This window comes from Lutzomyia longipalpis, chromosome 4, assembly GCF_024334085.1.
Source record: "Lutzomyia longipalpis isolate SR_M1_2022 chromosome 4, ASM2433408v1".
Lineage (NCBI taxonomy): Eukaryota > Metazoa > Arthropoda > Insecta > Diptera > Psychodidae > Lutzomyia > Lutzomyia longipalpis.
Window position 1 is genome coordinate 2,260,901 of NC_074710.1, and position 20,094 is coordinate 2,280,994.

The 20,094-nt window shown below is 34.7% G+C and overlaps 2 protein-coding genes across 2 annotated transcripts in view; one reads left to right on the forward strand and one right to left on the reverse strand.

The window, feature by feature from the left end:
- The window catches only part of LOC129795447 (mediator of RNA polymerase II transcription subunit 1), a 1,235,552-nt gene that overhangs the window by 120,571 nt on the left and 1,094,887 nt on the right, over positions 1–20,094 (reverse strand). The window lies entirely within an intron of this gene.
- Positions 17,532–19,180, forward strand: LOC129794424 (probable cytochrome P450 9f2). The gene is made up of 3 exons (XM_055835176.1): positions 17,532–17,970; positions 18,217–18,651; positions 19,011–19,180. The coding sequence occupies exons 1-3, from the start codon at positions 17,532–17,534 to the stop codon at positions 19,178–19,180; spliced, it is 1,044 nt and encodes a 347-aa protein (XP_055691151.1).

A 20,094-nucleotide genomic window follows, 5' to 3' on the forward strand; every position in this document is an offset into this window, starting at 1 on the left:
GATACTTCTCTTCCACCCCTAACCCCTCTCACCCCCATTCCTTCCCTCCTACCACTCATTCTCCCTGTGTAAGAGGAAAATTGCGAGCGCAGAAAGCTCAGCGTGTATATGCGATTAAATTTATGGAAAATACACACAAAAGAAATTAAATCTCACCAAGGCGGAGGAAAATGAAAATGCAGGATGGCACAATAAATTTATTATGTGATACAAAAAAAATGAAAGAAAATCACTCTTTCATTTTACAAATGGTACAAAAAGGAACTCGCTATGGGAGATTTTCTACTTTTCTCCACACACTACATTGCACGTAGAGGAGACGATGCGCTACAGTGGACGAGATTGAAATTTTCTCTATACCTATTGCATTTTCCTTAATCCTAATTCATTCAAAAGAAACTTCTTCAGGTGAGGTGGATTTGAAATTTTCATTGAAGGTTTTTTTTCTCATGCATTCATCTTGTTGAGGCTGGAAATTTGAATTATTTACTTTCACAGCATTTTTGATAGCCTGATGATAACTTTAAATACATTCAGAACTTCAAAAAAAATTCTCACCAGAGGGCCAAAGCTCTACTAGCGCCAACTAGTGTGCTAGTTTCAAATGACTCAGAACTAAAAATTAAAATGCCTTTTATTCAAATTCTTCTCTAAATGTAATAAGACAAAATCTAACCTAAAAACCTTCTGGAAAATTATTATTTATCATAAAATATGTTGAAGAAACTTCAAACAATTTTTCACACCAGAGGGCCAAAGCTCTACTACCGCCAACTAGTGTGCTAGTTTCAAATGACTCAGAACTAAAAATTAAAATGCTTTTCATTCAAATTCTTCTCTAAATCTAAAAAGACAAAATCTAACCTAAAAATCTTCTGGAAAAATATTATTTATTAAAAATTATATTGAAGAAAATTCAAACAATTTTTCTCACCAGAGGGCCAAAGCTCTACTAGCGCCAACTAGTGTGCTAGTTTCAAATGACTCAGAACAAAAAATTAAAATGCTTTTCATTCAAATTCTACTCTAAATCTAATAAGACAAAATCTAACCTAAAAACCTTCTGGAAAAATATTATTTATTAAAAATTATGTTGAAGAAACTTCAAACAATTTTTCTCACCAGAGGGCCAAAGCTCTACTAGCGCCAACTAGTGCTAAATTTCAAATAAACCAAAATTGCTTACCAGCAAATGTCCCTTTATTCAAATTCACCCCCATTCATTGCCATCAAACGCCCAAATGGGTCAATCAAATATCAAACATAATAAAGAGAAAATATTTTATGTTGAAACATTTTTGCTCCTTTTAGGACCACACATGGGGCGACTTTATCATGTGCGCTGTGTCCGAAAGAGCTCACACATAAAAAGCCCCGAAATAATGTGGGGCAATGGGAGTGGATGGCGGAAAATGTAGTCCAAAGGAAAAAGCGGCGAGAGAGCCATGAGTGCTTCCGGGAGGTTATTTTGTGATTTATGTGAGAGGTTGACCGAAAAGTACTTAATCAGTTCTTTATTGCGTAGCATCCCTATCTGTCTCGTTGGTCCTTTTTTGCAAGAGAACTCACACATGACTTTCCCTTTGATAAATGTCTCGTTTCCAGCTAAAAGTGCCACCATGGAGAAAACAATTAGATGAGGAATTTTTATGATTCACCCTCCCTCCCGGTGGAATAGCAATCAATGGACATGAGAATGGGCTCTTTAGCAGGGAATATAAAAAATAAAATTGAAGAGGTTGTTAAGTATGTGAATTCCCAATAATCCACGGAATTATGTACATACATAGTATGTATGTGCTATATGTATGCGGGGAAACCTCGAGCATTTGCCATTTAATTCTCATGGCTTTTTCGCTGTTTTAATGAATATTACTTGGGAGAGGGTACTCAAATGCTCATTTGCGAATGTGGAATTAAGCATTTTGTGGTGGGATACTGAGACATTTCGCAAAGGGAGTGCGAGGAAAAAAAGCACGACGAAGGGTGGATAACAACACAATACATCTCTATTTACTTTTACTTTGCCATAAATAACAATTAACTACCTCTTTTGCAACATTCATTCTCTGAAAATCCTCCACCCACACGCGGATCGTCCGGCCACGGCGCATTGTCCGGGGGGGGGGGTGGGTTTTGTGTTTTTGCAAATAGCACCAGGAAGTGAATAATTGGTTTGGTGTGCGTCCGACGCAATATCCCCTTCCCCAAAGTAAAATGCATTTCCACAATATTATACAGTTTTCGGGCCACAATGTTGATGTTCCATTCGAGGGTTCGCCACCCCCTCGTAGTACTCCCGTGGCGATTGAATGTGAGTTTTTCGGGTGGGATGACGTAATTTATGGGTGAAAATCAACGCTCGTGCAATCGCTAAAAGTGTTCACATACCCCAAGCATATATACACCAACAACACCATAAATAAAATGTTCTTCCATCCCAGCAATGTCCACACAGAGCTGCAAAGGAAAAAAATATATATGAATCGGAAGTTTGTGTGTCGAAATCAGTAAATTTTCCACTAAAAAAATTATTAATTTTACTTCGCAAAAGGATAATTTTCATGTGAGGGATTCTCTTTCCTTTTATTTCCCACAAACAAAAGGACCAGAGAATTTAATCCACAAACTCCCGAAAACGCACATGCGGTTGTCTTGGTGAAAGCCGGATTAATTTCCTTTGAAAGATTTATTTGGCATTTTCGGTTGGTGGTAGTTGCAACATACATACATACTTCAAAAGCCTTCCTTTCAAACTGCATCGCATTTCATGGAGAGCTGGATGAAAGAAAAAGCATTGCACAAGCTTTCACGGAAGTCTCCGTTGTGAATAGTTTTGAAATAATAGTGAAATGATCCTGCGAGAAGAAAGTTTATACGAGGAGTAAACTATCTATGTATACATATATAAATGAAGCAACCACAGGCCAAGAAGATTATACCGTGATTATGTAGGAAATTTCATATTTTGTATGCTTAGAAATCCAAAGGAACGTTGCGGGGGTGTCGTTTTCACATGGCAGAGTAGCGACTATGTCTTCTACAATATAGATGAGAAATTGAGCTTTTTAGACGGAGGGCGGGGTGAAGCTCACATTCACCCCAAGGATAGTTTGTCTCGAACCCTGCGTTATGGGATTTTGTCGGGAGCTCACAAACACAAAATTTGGCCTGCCTTGGGGGATGCTATTCGCTCCTCGGTATAGTTTTGTCTAAAGGGTGTCTTCATTTTGTTGCGCCCCCTCTGTGTTCTGTGTATGCGCCAATATAGCAGAGAAAGCTGGAAAACACTCAGAAAATGCGATGTTTTACCTTTAACCCCTTTAATAACTTATCAATAAAAAATACCCAGTAAACAAATGATTAAGTCAATAAAAGCTCAATCAATATTGATTGATCATTAATTGATTAATAATTGATAAATCAATTGAGCCTGTCAATCGATTGATCAATCATTGGACAATTATTGACAATCAATCAAATTGATAACAAATTGAGCGATAATTGTCTATCAACCGGATTGATTACCTATTGACCTATTATTGTTTATCCATCCAATTGATCAACTATTGATCATCTATGCGGACCTATATTGACTCAACATTGACCTCAATATTTGATCAATGATTGGTAAAATTTGTTTACTGGGTATGAATACTTACCCAATAATTTTGATTGAGCCCACATGTGCTCAATCATGATTGATTCCATAAAATTGCTGAAATATTGATCAATGATTGATAAATCAATTGTGTCAGTCAATCAATTGATTAATAAATAACTTCAATCTAATTGATCAATAATTGTACCTCTATGTGGTCCTACCTTTGACTCAATATTAACACAACAGTATAGAAGAGCGACCGCATTTGAAGACACCCTTTAGACTCAATATTGAGCTCAAAGATTGATCAATTTTTGGCAAATTGTGTTTTCTTGCAACGTTTAAATTCAAGATAATGAAAATTCTTTTCTTTCTCTCTTTTTATTGTTAAAAAAAAGAAATTCTCGCTTCTCGAGATCACAAAATTTACCTTACGATGTTGCTTCTAAGCTTCAAGAATTTATTATAAAAAATGAATTTTAATAAATTTATAAATATTTAATTTCTTAAATGTAAATAAAGAAAAGAAAATTTCTTTCAAACATTTTCTTCCTAGAAGAAAATTTTGCTCTGTGGAAAGAATTTGTCCTGAGTGTAATTCACCCCAACCCCTTTGATGTTCCACACCGTGCTTTACATTCATTTAATAAGATTTCACATCTTCCTCCCATATCATGATTTGTGTATTTCCGTCACGCCAGAACATATCTTACTATCTCGCAAATTTCGGTGCGACGAAAGTTATAGCCGGGAAAATGGAAATTGGTGTGTATTGCTGAGCATAATTTTGACTATTTCCACCCCCGAATCACCCACACTCCCTCATGCTATGTATCAACATTTTCCTGGTTTGAGTTTAGATGATGTGTCGTCACTTTGGAGAGCTTTTGAAGGCTTTTTAGGCACACCACATTATGCTCCCGCGCTCACCCATTCCACCCACACGCAGCAGACACATGAAACTCATCATGGCGCAATAGTTGATTTATGCTTTGCGGGTATATAATGTTGGAGGCAACATAAAGTTTTTGACGGTTTAATTAAGAAGACTCATAATTGTAACAAATATTTATATGATACCACATAAAATGCCGCAATTCCACATGAAAAGTCTTAATTAAAATATTTTCCCGCCCTCTCCGCCTTGTTCATATAGAGAAAAATTGTAAATTCACAATGGTATGAGATATATACTTTATCTCTGCAACTTTGTACCTCATTACTCATGCAAAAGAAATACCAAAGTCTGACATAACATCTAAATAATTCCCCTCCCGGAAGAAAAGTCCATTTCCCTTCCTGAGAAAATGCTACACACTGCTTTATCCAACATTTTCTTCCCATTCAGCCCTCTGTTGGTGCTATGGCAGCTCTCCTCCCGCACTCTAGCTCCTGCGAAAGCTCAAGAATACCCCATCATAAAGAAAGTTCTAGGCACCGAATTAATGCTTCCCAAATGGAGTTATTTTCCACAGTCAATGGTTGAATATGAATTTTCCCAGCGCCATGGGAAAGTGGTAAAATATTCATTATGCCAGGACTTTTCTCCGGAGGCAGGGGGGCAGCAGTCAGTGTGCTTGAAAAAAGTCACATGATAGAAATGTCCGAAAACCTATTTATTTTTCCATGCCATTTTTTCACACTAATGACACTTCAGCAGTGTGTGCCAAAAATACAGCCTGATTTCCATTCATTTTATGACACACATTTACGGACGCTTTTTATATTCATATCCCCCGTCGGCTCATCCATGTCATTACGTTTGAGCTGTGAGAAACACAAAAAGCTCTCTTGTGGGAGCTTTCAGTGTTGAGAGACTTTGTCAAGTGGATGGGGGCGGGGATTAATGAAGCAGCATGGCAAAAGAGAAGGAACAATTTTAGCAAAATGTTGAAAACATATAATTCAAATCCATGTTATACTTCCAAAAGCTGTCGCCGCATAGTCGCAAAAATTTGGATTTTATGTTCCCTCCACGCTGAGGAAATCCATGGGAGGAGAGGAATCAACGCAAAATTCACTTATCTCTCGTTGAATATTCTTATAAGAACTTTCTTATGAAGCGTGGAAATAAAACTTTTCTAATTGATGCTATTTTCTTTGTTTCTAAAATATTAATTAGGAAAAATTAACGAGGAAAATTTTGAAAATAGAAAACTATAATTTGTCCTAAAATTCAACATTTGTCTTAATATGGAAATTTTTGACGTAAGTTCTATTAAAAAAAATTAAAAAATAAATATATTTCACATTTATCCACATAAACATAATTTCAGGGGAGAGTTTTTCCAGGAAATATTGCATGTATGTATAGTATATCCCTGATGGCTTTTTGTATGGAATTCACATTGAATTGAATGGGAATAATTGCTCAGCAGGGTGGTATTTATCCTCTGTCCCTGACGGCATTTCCCACCCAAAAGTCAATGAAGTTAAAAAATCAATTAAAACAATGATTAGTGGAGACAATGGTCTGTTCTTGACACAATAAATAAATATAATTTATAGTCTGTCGCTAATCTTTGTCACTGTCAATTACAATATAAATTCCCCTCCCTGTGAAAATTGATAAATATCTCTGAAATTTCGCTATATGATTTTTTGCAGATGACAATTCGAAAGCTTTGGAATGAATACCTACAAATATGTTGTAAAAAAGCTTTGTGATAAAAATCACAATAAAGTTTCATCTTTCAAAAAATTAATGAATCTTTCAATTAATCCATTTAAAAGAAAAATTTGAGAGGCTTAGACCAAGCTCTAGCTAAAAGGAAAATGGGAAAAATCTAAAAGCTTAATTCATAATTTATTGATTGAAAAATCAGTTAAATTTTAGCATAATTAGTTAAAGAAAGAAAATACTTACATTATTGCCACTACTTTTTAAAAGAGAATTAAATCCTTCCTCGTAAATTTTGAGAAAAATCAAAAACGAAATTTTCAATCGAAATAAATCCAATAAAAGCAGAAGACAAGAAGAATGTTCATGTTGGAAATTAAACAGTTTCAATATGTTTTCATTCTTTTTTTTTTATTATTTTCTGATCTTTTTTTATGTCACCAATATCAATTTTAATAGCTAACAGCTTTTTGTTTCTATAAAATAATCAACCTTAAAAAACTAACAAGGCGTATTTGTATTTTTAATAAAAACTTATAAGATGTTATGTACATGATCTCTTATACAATAGATCTTCACATTATAATTTTAAATTTTATAGTAAATAAACAATTACTAAAACTATATACAAGTCTTTGCATTATAAGCTTTTAATAATATAGCCTAAACTGAAAACTCAGTTCAATTTTTTAAGCATACTAATAAACAAAATAAATTCTAAAGAAAACTATTAAATATTATCCATAAACTACCTATACACATAGTAATTTATCGTGGATTCAAAATATATCTATACTTAAGTCTTCACCATGTCCTTGATAACTTTCTTCAAACAGAAACATAAACATTAAAACTGTTGCACGGGCCGTTTAATTTTAAAAAAAAAGTGTCTGAGACCCAATGTACAAGGCAATTACATTGACGGACAATTGGAGGAGAGTTAGAGTAGCTATACCCAAAGCTATTTCTGGCCTAAGGAATAAGTTTTTTGATCTGATTTCTATATCGACCGGGAAGACTCGAGTTGAATTTAGAACTCAGTATACTTGGACAGAAGAGAATAACGCGCCCTCCAAAGTACCACATGTGTTGGGTCCGTATATGAGGATGCATCCGATAGCGGCCCCTAATAATCTTAGTCAGGCCATATCCATGCTTCCTCTGTGCGCCGATTTGTCATATGCTTTGTGCTGCGAGGTCGTGACCCCAGAATTTAATTTGGTGCCGATTAGGCCCGTTATTGTATCTACGGGTACTGGAACGAATGTTCTGAGGCAAGGAATTACCTCAGTTATTAGTAATGTAGCTTTTGATCCAGCTTGGGATAAGGAGATTTATGCTTATGTATCAACTTTCTTCTCCCCTGGAATTGTACAGATGGATATCGTCTTAGACGATTATCCTAATGTTGATAAGACAAGAATTGGAATCGCGATATTCGCGAAATTGATGTTTATGTCTGATTCGCTGTGTCGATGGACTAACATAACACGCGAGTCAGCGCAAACGATAGACAGAATAATCATAAACCATATGGTTAGTGAGAAATGGTTGATGCTTTCTGGGAGCAATCCGCAAAGTGCGAACTTTGCTGATTACGTTCCATGTGGCAGATACGCTGGAAATTATTATTCAAGTTTGATCACTAACGGCCTTGGTGGTGGCTGGATGAATTCCGGCCAGAAGCGCTATGGGCCTGTTAATGATCCATCAATTTATAATGGAAGCGCACGGAGACAGCTGTTTATGACAGACTTCGACGACTCCATTACTGTGCAGAATGAGGTGTTCTGTCCAGATGTTAATCACATCGGGATATATCGCGCCTTGCGGGAAGTAGTTGAATTGACCACGAAGTTGACAGGCTTTGCTGGGTATTTGGATTTGTTTGAGATGTGCGCTAAGCAATTTCTGACTTTTATCATCAGTATTAACCGTAATAAAACGTTAAACGAATTTTTTAAATATTCTGCTAATCCGAAATATTAAATTCGTCTTTGATACTTTAAACCGTTTACATAAGACAAATTGTACAAGCCATTGGAGTGCGCTCCGAAAAAAAGTGATACCAAAAGTACAGAATAAATGTCAAACTTCCAAGAAAATCAGTTTGAAAAAGGTAATGAAAATAATTTCTATTAAGTAAAACTACTTACTCTAAATATATACAATAAAGGAATCATTTGCTCTTATAGCTCATAGCAATACTTTTGATGAAGCCAAAGAGATTTTTAAGTCGCTGCTTTATATAACGCGTAGCAAATATAAAAATGATTATGTTCGTGCACATATAAAAGCACTTAAAAAAATATTTTTTTCGAAAATCCACAGAGATGACAAACCCGTTTAAAGCAGTTTGATACCAGGATTTTAATTGGATCACTTCCAACCAGTCAAACGGAATCGAAATACAATAGTTACGAATTAGAAACGATGGCAGTGGGCAAACCTTTCACATTAGTCACTGATTGTCAATCACTTAAGCTGTCACAAAAGACGCGACAGCTTATCCCTAGAATCGCGAGGTGGTGAATGAAAATCCTTGCATTTGATTTCACCACCGAACACCGGGCAGGAACCAAAATCGCTCACGCGGACTGTTTAAGTAGGAACCCGGTGGAACCTCCTTTAGACTATGAGATGCCATCCGTGCTATTGACTGGAATTAAGGATGAAGATTGGATAGTTGCCATGCAAAGCTCTGACCCAAGAATTCAGCAAATGGGTGGTAATGGGTGAAAATCCCAAGACAAGAATATTGTAAGTAATACCGCACCTAGAAAAAAGGATCCAGGTATACAAGCGGAGATAAGAGATCATGCAAACCTTAACCAGCTGTTGGGAAAATACACACAAATCTAGGGTAAAGTGATAACCAGGAGATAAACGGGGAAAAGGACTATAATAAAATAGTATGTATCGCCAATCTTGCAGGATCTTATCCTGCGCACCACCTTTGTTGCGCGTCACTTTTGTTGTGCGTCATTTTATGGAAAATTTTAGAGACATGCGCGTCATTCTTTGTTAAGTGTAAAAGAAACTACTTAAGAAAAAAAAAAACACACAACTTTCTTTGTGAAAATGAATGTCAAAAAACAGAGGTAGAAAGAGAGGGATGGTGCGAAATGCGATGCACCAGGATGATTCCTTCAGGGAAGTCAGGAATGACCACATTCCTACGGTAGGACCACGCGAAATTTTGCGACCCTAAAACATACAGTTTAGAGATCTTCAGGAGATATTCGACAAAAATTTTATTCCTAAAAATGGATTATCAACGGTGCTTCTTTATAATGATTTTTATGTATTCTATGACTTTGATAAAATGTGAGATAAGTTTTTCATAAATTAGAAAATGAAAATGCACTTATACAAATCTTGGGAAATTAATTATTAAGGGTTGCAAGAAATTGGTAGAAAATAATCATATAAGGGAAAATTTGGGTGGTAAGGGTGAGAACCATATTTCTTCATCCCCTCCTTTCACACCTAAAACTTTCGCAACGAAACAAGTAGTTATATACGCCTAACTCACTGCTCCTCGACCGACCTCACAAATAAGACAATAATGGAAATTGACTCAAATCGCGATTCTTTATACACTACAGAGGCTATCCATCTTGATGATCTTACAATAGGTAACAACGTGTCTGAAATCGACAAAAACAGATTAATAGAGTTAACCAACAAATATCGATCATGCTTCGCGAAGAATATGCGGGAATTGGGGCATACCACAATGGCCTCAATGAATCTTTCTGTGAAAAACGACGCGATTGTACGATATCGTCCATATGACATCCCATATGCCCATAAAGCTCATTTAAAGAAGATTATACATACAAGTTTTTTGTAAAAAAAAATGCAACTCATGATTTTTATTTAATCAAAGACAAAGGTTTAATTGAAATGAAAAATGATTGTTACTTAATTGACAACGGAGTAAAAATACAATCAATCTCTAAAGTAAATACCTTAATCAATTCAATCCACAGATATCACAAACCCGTTTAAAGCAGTTTGATACCAGGATTTTAATTGGATCACTTCCATTGAAACAAGACTTCAAAAAACTTTGAATGAAATCCATGAAAATGATTTAATAAACGATAAGTTAAAATTAAAAAAAAAAACCATCCTGAATAATTAAGGATCTAAAGCTATACTAGTTCACAAACTTTGAAATATCCCAGCTTTCAGAGTTAAAACATTGTGAACCACTTCCCCGGACCAGACTAAATATGATAGTCAAATAGATGTAACTTTTGAGTGATATATCAAAAGAATATTTAATCAACAAATAAAAATATATAAAAATGAATACATTATAGGCGGTATTGACGACACCCGTCTTCGCCTTTCACTTGCTTCTTTAAAAACTTTAAAATGAGGTCAAGATAATGAAAGATAAAAATCGTACCCTTTTAGAATTTTCTGATAAACGAAAACAAGTAACAAATTTTATTTCCAGATGTTGCGAAGGAAAATTTTTCAGACATAACGTTAAAGAATTAAATACTAATAAATGCAAATATAAGAATAAATCTGACCTTGAAAATTTAATTAAAATTTCAAATTATTGTTGTACTACGTGACACAATTATTTGAATAAAAATCCAAGGAATGGATATCGCTCGCAAAAATGACTTATAAAACTATAAGTCAATTTATAAAAAAATTACCCTGAATACTCAAGGATTTGAAGCTATACACATAGGTGGTCAAGATAAGATGGATTGTTCTTATGGGCTAAACCTATAAAAGCGGTCCATATTATCTTGACCAACCTATATAGTTCAATACTGCTATAAAATCTCGGTATACCTTCCGAGAAATCCGCGACATTGAAAGCTTCATGGAAAATAAATTCTTGGATATGGTAGAACCCACATTCACGGATTATATTTCAGATAAAAAGTTCGAAAAAAAAGTCCTTATCACATCCGATATAAGAGAACAAAGCATATCAATTCCTACAGGATGTATACGTGCAACAATTATTTAAAATAATTTACCTACACTTTCGATTAAAAATGGATTAGCTTTTCCCGAAATTCCTGATTGTCTTAAAGATTTAAGTGAATTAGAAAAAAGAATGGTAGCTCCTATAATAATTTTCATGGAAATTTGAGAATTAAAGAAATATGCATTAAGCCCATAGAAAGGTTTAAAAAATAGTGTCGTTTTTAAGGCAAAAATTCGACAATTTTGTTCTTACAAGATATTACAAGAGACCCGCGAAAAGGGTTGAATTTGAGGTTCCTTTTAGACTTTTGCACAACCGCAAAAGTGTGCAATTTTACATTGAAGGCCCCTATTGAAAAACTAACGTTAACTAGCAATCAATAGCCGTAGCATGATACTTGAACACCTAACCGACGTTAAACTGTTCTAGACCAATTAACACGAAACAGGAAGACTTTCCTCTCATCTAAGCAAAGGAACAGAGGAAACGAATGACAAAGACTCTGGAACTGGACAAAATTTTCACGGAGAGTAGCAACAAGAGATTTATCGTAGCTGGATAATCAGGAAAATAGACTTCCTTAGCATATCCTACTTCAAAATGAAATGACCTGATAAAGTCATAAATTCATAAATACTAGACCAATAAATGAACGAAGAATGTTAAAACAGTTAAAAGATTTTGAAAAAAACTACCCTCAGATTCCAGATTTTGCTGAAGATATTATTCTTAAATATCAGAAGAGAAAAAATTGAAATAACTGCTAAATAGAATCGAAGATCTATCATCAGCATCTGTTCTTTTGGATATTTAGAGCACTAAAGAATGTGCAGAAAAACAAGCGCAAACCAATGTCTTGAATATTCTAATTGAACAAGCTTTTTTTTAACGAAAGATAGTTTCAAAATATTTTCCGTTGAAGAAAGTCGGACTGTGATTTTTTTTTAAACTATTTAACAAATTAATTCTTGAATTTAAAAATAATCTCAATCTAGATAAGCTAAGTAAATTCTAAGAGACCTTATAAATAATTCTTACTTCTGCCATGAGGTTTGTCTTCTGTTAGTGGCCCAAGAAATAATGATGCCTGGGTGCGAAAAAAGGACGTGGATTTCGAGGTGGTAAAGGAGGTGCTCTAGGCTGCGTTCTCGGTGGTACATTCTCATAAGGAATGTTAAACACATTTGTATCTGCACCAGCATCCGATAAAATCCGCCGCAGCTCATACAAATTGAGAACTCTCCGACGATAATTTATTTCTGTCATTTTCTGTCTGGAAATAAAAAGGAAAAAAAAACATTAGAATCTTTTTTTTTAAGTTTCTGTGAATTTGGTAATTTTGCTGAGAAAATAATTTCTCTAGTGGAGTCAAGGAGGAAAATTCAATTTTTTCCAGTGCATTCGGGATCTCGTAAGGGGAGTGGATCCAATGGGGTAGGAAGAATTTTAAATTCACACAAAAATTATTTAACTGTTTCCAATAAATTAAAAAAAAAATTTACAGATTGTTCATACTGTTGCGGCTGGGGGGTTTAAGGAACTGGCAACTTGGTAAACTTTGGTACAGCACTAATATTTCTGGGCAGGCACTGTCCTCTAACACATTGGTCATTGTTCATTAAAAGTGACGCTATCGGCCACATCCGCGTCTATCGATAGAGAGGAGTCTTTTGTGTCGGGTCGTGTCACGTAACGGTGCAGCTGGACGCAGCTGAATGCGAAGTCCTGACGATGAGGATGAATCCCAACTCGCGGTGGTCCCAGCGTGACGTCAATTGGGACGTGGAAGCCGGCCATAGCCACAGAATGCACGGCACGTCGAGCAGGGGCCAGCGAGAGCGTCACGAAGCGTTCCAGAATCAAGTCAACGGAAAGACGTCAGTAGATTGCGATCTCAGACGCCGGGGGGGGGGGTGGCGTCATGGTGGTCTCGTTGGCAAGCGACGGCAGGGTGCGTAAGGCAAGCTGTGACACGCACGCTGATCATAGAATCTGGCTGTGCGAACCCTCCGGGGGCGCAATTAGTGACACCACGTGACACGACACTCAACTCTCTAACGATGTGTTTTGCATGATGACGCGGGAAAGACTGAAGATCTTTCCCGTTGTTCTTCTCTTGTATTTCTTCTCCCACCACGATCCAGAGGGTCATTTTCCGACGTAAACTAAGCCGAATAAGCACGGAAGTGGCTAACTTCGGGAACCCGGTGGGACATCGTTGAGTGCCACGGGCAGTGCCGTAACAATATCAAGAAAAATTCTTCAAACTGAGACTTTTCTGCAAACCAGCAGAGTTAAAGGATCACGCTTAAGAATTTTAAAATTTAAGACGAAGCTTGTAAATATTAAAAAAAAAAAAAGAAAATATAAAATACACAGTTGAATAAAAACTTACCTCTTGATATTAAACTTCTTGAAGAAATAAAATATTCATAGATGTTCAAATGTTGATTTCACGTATTTTCACTTCTTGGTGGAATTTAAAGAACAAACACTTCAAAGGTTCTAACTCTTGAGTTGTGATTCTTTCTACTTTTCTTGTATTCAATTTTTTCTTGAATTCCTTTTAGAATAAACTTGTAAAAGTACTTCTTTTGTTTTTTGTTTTAACTTTCACTTCTTGTGTTGTAAATTTTTGTTCACTTCTTACTTCTTTTGCTCTACGGTCTGATCGTCACAAGACTTGGAAAGAGACTGATACTTCTTCGGCAAAAACAACCCCTTTTAAACCCATCGAAGGGTCTCTAAGCAGTTTATAATTAGAGCAGGATAGCTCGCTCCGGTAATGTGGTCGAGTCGAGAAAACTCATTACGGGTACCTTACCTGCAATACTTTAAATGAGATGTTAATGATGATCCTTAGAAAAGAAATGAGATTCTGTCTGCAAAGGATATTTAAATGTGTAACTTTACATTGAAATTTCTTAAGAAGAGAACATAATTTGAGAAAACTAAAGACATTTTAATTTTAAAAAATTTTAGTGGTAATTGAGGCAAAATTGAGGCAATTCTCGTATCTATATTAACCCTTTCGCGCCCACGTGAAACAATGAAACATTGAAACATGCGCTGTTTTTATCGCATCTATAGATGCTTTCGGGAAACATTTCTCAGTTCTTTCATAAATCAATAAAAAGTAAAATTTTAGTAAATAAAATGTTTTACGTTTATGTCTACGTATGACCCAATGGACGCGAAAGGGTTAAAATTTTAGAGCGGAAAATTTATTAGTAGACAGCTTTAGTACCAAGAAGGGTTAGAATATGAGGATTAACTTATCCCAGGAGCGTCGTCGGTAGAACAACCGTAATTCCCGGAATTGGGGTTTCAACAGTTTCGAGAAGGATAATCTTTAGTTGGGGTTACCTGAACCTTCCCACGAGCCTTTTTTTTCCAAATCTCAACGGAATGATTTTCACTTTCTCAAAAAATTTAATTCCTATATCTCCAGAAAACTTTTGCCACAATTCATTCAATTTTATTTAAACTTATCTAATTTTTTTCCTAAGATTTCTTTTGTTAAAAAGTTTGAAAATTAAAAAAAATCATTTCCAACAAAAGTAAATTAATTAATAATTGAAATTTCAATTAAAATTTAATCAGTCGGTCAATGTGATCACTTAATGTTAAATAATTACCTACATAATAATGTGCTAAATCTTTTAAGAAATCATTAGCCATTTTCAATACCAGTGATACACTGTCATTCAAATTTTCTTAAGCACTACTAAAACTGGCACTGACAACTAAATTTTTAAATGGTATGGCTGATCTTTAGTAAAAGAAGAAAAATGCTTGTAGCCCTTTATCCTAAGATTCTAGTTGCTAGGAAACTTTAATAAAAAAAAAATTTACTGAATTCGTTTTAAAATGGTACCAAATTTAAGAATAGGGGAGAGCGGGGCTGCTTTTTATTTCATACCTTTTTTTCTCATTCTGCGCGAAACTTTGGAGGTCGAAATTGGGCCACGTTCCCCTAGTATTTACCAACTACCAAAAAATCGTTTCTAAATTCAAACATCATAAGTATTTATGTTGCAAAAATGCTCGCAATATTTTGATTAGAACGTATAGTGGAGTGACATGACAACCCCATGACATTCCATTTATCCTGGCAGAGAAAATCATACATAATAAAATGCCACATATATAGCGAAGCCATCAGTGTGAATGATTTAAAAAGTTTCACACTCAACTGTCATAAGCTTTCAGTTGTGGGGAATCGCATATTGAAAAAGTTTATTTTATCAAAATGGAATGCAAATTAAATTGCACCAACCCCCACACCAATCACAACCCCCGCACTGAAGTTGAATTTTATTTTTCTTGTTTTTACAAAAGGCATGAACTTACACAGTATAGTGCTTGAATTACGAGATGAAGAAATAATTTTCAACACAGAGATTTTCATTATGTGGCTAAAAGTTGGGAATTTCTCAATTTTCCACACTCGACTTGAATAGCAAGGAGGGGAAGCTTTTCATTTGATGCATCCTACACACACACCCCGGAAACTTGCAAAGAAAACTTTTTCCCATCGCACTAAATTCTCGGCACGTTTATTCCGCAGCAATTATCTTTTGCTATATTATGTGTAGCATCAATTTAAGCGGAAAAATACCTGGTGTCGCCCAATTTGTCAATGAGGTTTTGGCACAGAATCAATTTTATCTTATAAATCGATTAATAAATGCCCCAGAGGAAGGTGCTTTGGACGTCAAAGTTTTTCTTTGCTTCACTGAAATTATTTTATACCTCGCTTCAGGGGATAATTCAATGAGGTCTGAGCGAATTGGCAAAAATAATAAGATGTTTTATTGCCCCAGAGTGTGAGTCTCTAAAATTAAACGATTATTCGAATTGCGATTTAATCCCAAATTGTCTAATTGTCATAAACTTAAAGAAAAGTAATAAAAATTTTATTACTACTAAAGTTGTTTTGCAACATGTTTTTCTTTCAGTGTATTGCAGCAAGTTTAAAGACTATGAAAGTAAAATTTAAGAGATTTTGAGTCCAACTAAAGTTAACAAAAAGCCTCAAGATATGAAAAACCGTTTAAAAAAAAATTAAAAATTCTATGGATCACAGCAGAACAATTAAACTTGAAACTTGAAAAAAATAATTTGTGAAAGGTTTGTAGAAGTTTGTTAAAGCATATCTGTTGTTCGATCTAATTTGGATGTTAAAAGTTTTCTTTAACGGTTATTTAACATTTTAACGAACGTTAATAACGATTTCATCCATTTTTCCCTTACTTTTATATAAATTTGTACTCTTCTCATGTTTAATATTTTTAGTTAGTTGCAATTAAAATGCAAATACTTTTATTTTTCGATAGTTTTGTAAACAAATAAAGAACACAAAATAACATCCTTAAGGACTCTAACAGGACCAAAGAAGGACGAAAAAATGAAATACTGTTAAGTAAAGCCAAATATTTTTTATTATATTAACGGGTTATTAATAGACTTTTGACAACAAAAATTATGCTAAAATCTGTCATATGTAGGGTAAAATTCACTAGTCACACAGTCTTAAGTTTTCTTAAGAATTCTTAAGTTTTCTTTTAAAAAAAACTTAACTTATAAGTTTTTCGTATGAAAAGCCGAGAACCCTCTTTCACTGGCAACGAGGAGTCTCAATTCTTGCAAAATTTCGAGGGCTATCATAAGTCGGTACACGGGCGCCGAACAGACTTCCGACCTTATATTATTTAGCCCTCGATTTGTAACTTTTACAAAAAAAAAATCCTAAAAGCGAAGTTTTATAACAAATAAGCTAACTTTAACAAACTTTTTACAAACTATTTTCACAGACGTTATTATTTTCTTGATTTTCAAGGACTTTTTTAATGCTGTTTTCTTTCTTTCTTGCCTTGATCTACTCGCCAATGTTAATAAAACTTCCTGAATGAGAAAAATTTTAGTTATTCTCTCAGTGCGGTTAGAGCAACAAATGCGAAAATTCTGATTAGTATTTTACTGAAAGAACATTGAATTTTACTTAAATTCTACAGAAAAGTGCTTCATTAAAAATCAGTGGAAATGATTATTTCGATTTTTCTTTTTTTATTAGTATCTCTGTGGTTGTTTGTTAAATATTTTTTGAGACCTAATGATAATTTCTTTCATGATCGTGGTGTGAAGTATCACAAACCTTGGCCTATTGTTGGCAACACATTTCGTATTTTTATCAATCAAAGCCCAATGGAAAATATCCTTGGCCTCTGCAAGAGTTTTCGTGAAGAAAAGTATGTGAAATTAATTAAATACGCGAAGATGTTTAAATAGCTGTTTGTTGTAGGATCTTTGGGTTCTTCAACTTCACAACCCCTGTTCTTATGATTCAAGATCCAGACTTGGCAAAGCATCTTACAGTGAAGGAGTTTAGTCATTTTACTGACCATCACCTACAATCGTCTCCTGAATATGATCCAATCCTTAAGCAATCACTCTTCTTCTCGAATGGTGAAATATGGAAAAAGAAACGTTCAATGATCACCCCAAGTCAGACGAGTAGCAAAGTACGTCTTATGTTTGATTCAATCAATGATATTTGTCATCAAGTTGTGGACTTCTTAAAGGCTGAAAGTATAGAGACAAACCCCAAAGCATACGAAATTGGAGATCTATTTGCAAGATCATTAATAGATATTCTTGGTGCTTGTGTTTTTGGCATTAAAGTTGATTCCTTCAAGGAGAGCAACAACACGTACTACAAAAATGCCAAAGAAATCTCCTGTCTTGCCTCTCTGGGATTCAATGTGAGAATGATCGGAGGTGCAATTTGTCCGAAACTTATGAAATTTTTAGGAATTAATTTATTAAATGTTGATAAAGTAGAATTTCTCAAGAATCTCGTATTGAGCAACATTAAAACACGACGAAGTACCAAAGCAAAACATTCTGATTTTATTCAATTCCTCTCTGACGTACACGAAAAAGAAGGAATTAATCAAAATCTGACTTCTTCGGAGTTTTCTGATGACAATATAGCGTATGAATGCATTTTCCTCTTGCTAGTAGGGCTAGAAGCTACCACTTCTGTGATTAATTTTCTAGCTTACGAACTTGAAAAGAATCCACTTATTCAGGAAAAATTATTTGAAGAAATTCAAACTTTCCGAGAGGAAATCAAAGAAGAAAAACTTTGCTATGAGACATTGATGAAGATGAAGTATTTGGACATGGTTGTGTCCGAAGGACTGAGAAAATGGCCATCATTTGCTTACCACGATCGTATTTGTACCAAAGACTACACAATGGAGTATGAAACAGGAAAAACCTATACATTCCACAAAGGAGATGTTATTTGGATTCCTTTTGTGGATTATCACAGAAATCCAAAATATTTTCTTCATCCGGAAAATTTTGATCCAGAACGGTTTAGCCCAGGAAATCAAGCTTCAATTAAGTCCTCAGCTTATCTTCCATTTGGAATGGGACCAAGGAGCTGTCTAGGTAAGATAAAGTTGTGAAAAAAAATTACTTTCTTACTCTTAAAGGATTTTTTAATGTGCAAAAGGAGTTTATTCACTTTTGTTCACATAATACATATTACGGCAAGAAAAACAATTCTTGAATATTTCTAACAAATTAATTAAAGAAAATAATTAAGCAAAACCAAGATTAAAATTAAATAATTTAATAAAAATAAATTACTAAAGAATTGACTAAAATTCACAAAACCCCTTCTATATTCTCCTAATCCTAATACTCCTATTAAATGTATAGAACGTATGCATCCATGCTTCAATAGATAACTCAACCAGTGAATAGACTTTTTTTTAATTTTCTGTAAAACCCTAATTTCTTTTCAGGTGAAAGATTTACTTTGATAAAGGTCAAAGCGCTAATCTATCATCTTGTTGCAAATTTCAACTTTGAACTATCGAACAAAACTGAGGATCCTCCAGTACTCAAAGCTTCATTCGTTGGACTAAAGACAAGATCGGGTATTTGGATTAAATTCCGTCCCAGAGTACATTAATTTTTCTGAAGTTCTAAATTTTTTTTTGTAAAATCTTATTGCTCAACATTTTAAGGACATTATTCATTTTTTAGACTTCGAATGAATAAAAATGCTTCTTATCTATTTCTTTTAAAGATTTGTTTTAAAAAAACGTTCTTCTTATTAAGAACTTCCAAATTAATAAATTGCTTTATTAATTCTAAAACTTTATTTAAAAAAAGTGAAAATATGTCACTGAAAAGTTTAAAAGTTTTAATAAAATAATTAATGAAAAATTTACATCAAAACTATATAATTAATGTAATAATAATTAAAATAATAAGAAATAAAAAAATTGAGGTCAAAGTTTATGTTTTTCGCAGTAATAAAGAAAATTCTTAAATCAGTTCAGGCATTTTTTTTAATTGCCCTTTGATTATTGCAAAATTAAAAGCATCTCCTTCATAATTGCACTCCCCATTCCCCGTCTCCAATAAACTGTAAAGCTCTCTCATCTTCCGTTGCTTTTGATTTTTTTTCTACTTTGACTTCCTCAAGAGCGCACCTGAGGAAAGTTTCCGCCAAAGTTGGAAGGAGAAGAAGGGGTGGATGTTTCTCCGTGCAATTTGATCGAAAAGTTTGCCAGTTCAGTGACCCACCATAAATACCAACTTTCTGTGATTTTTCGCTTCTCAACTTTGCAATGTGGGGGAGAAAAGGACACACCGGTCAGGCGAGTGCGGAGTTTTTCCTTTCGCATAGGGTTTTGGTCCTTGGGGATGGATAATGAAGGCAATTTCATCTTGAAGAAATTCCCCAATAAAAATAGTGTCACGTGCTGAATGAACGACCCATAAATGTCAGGCCACACTCGCCTCCAATAGAGTCATTCACGCCAACCGGTGCGGGGTCCGTGCGAAAAAAAAGCTCCCACACCCCAATGCCCGGGAGAG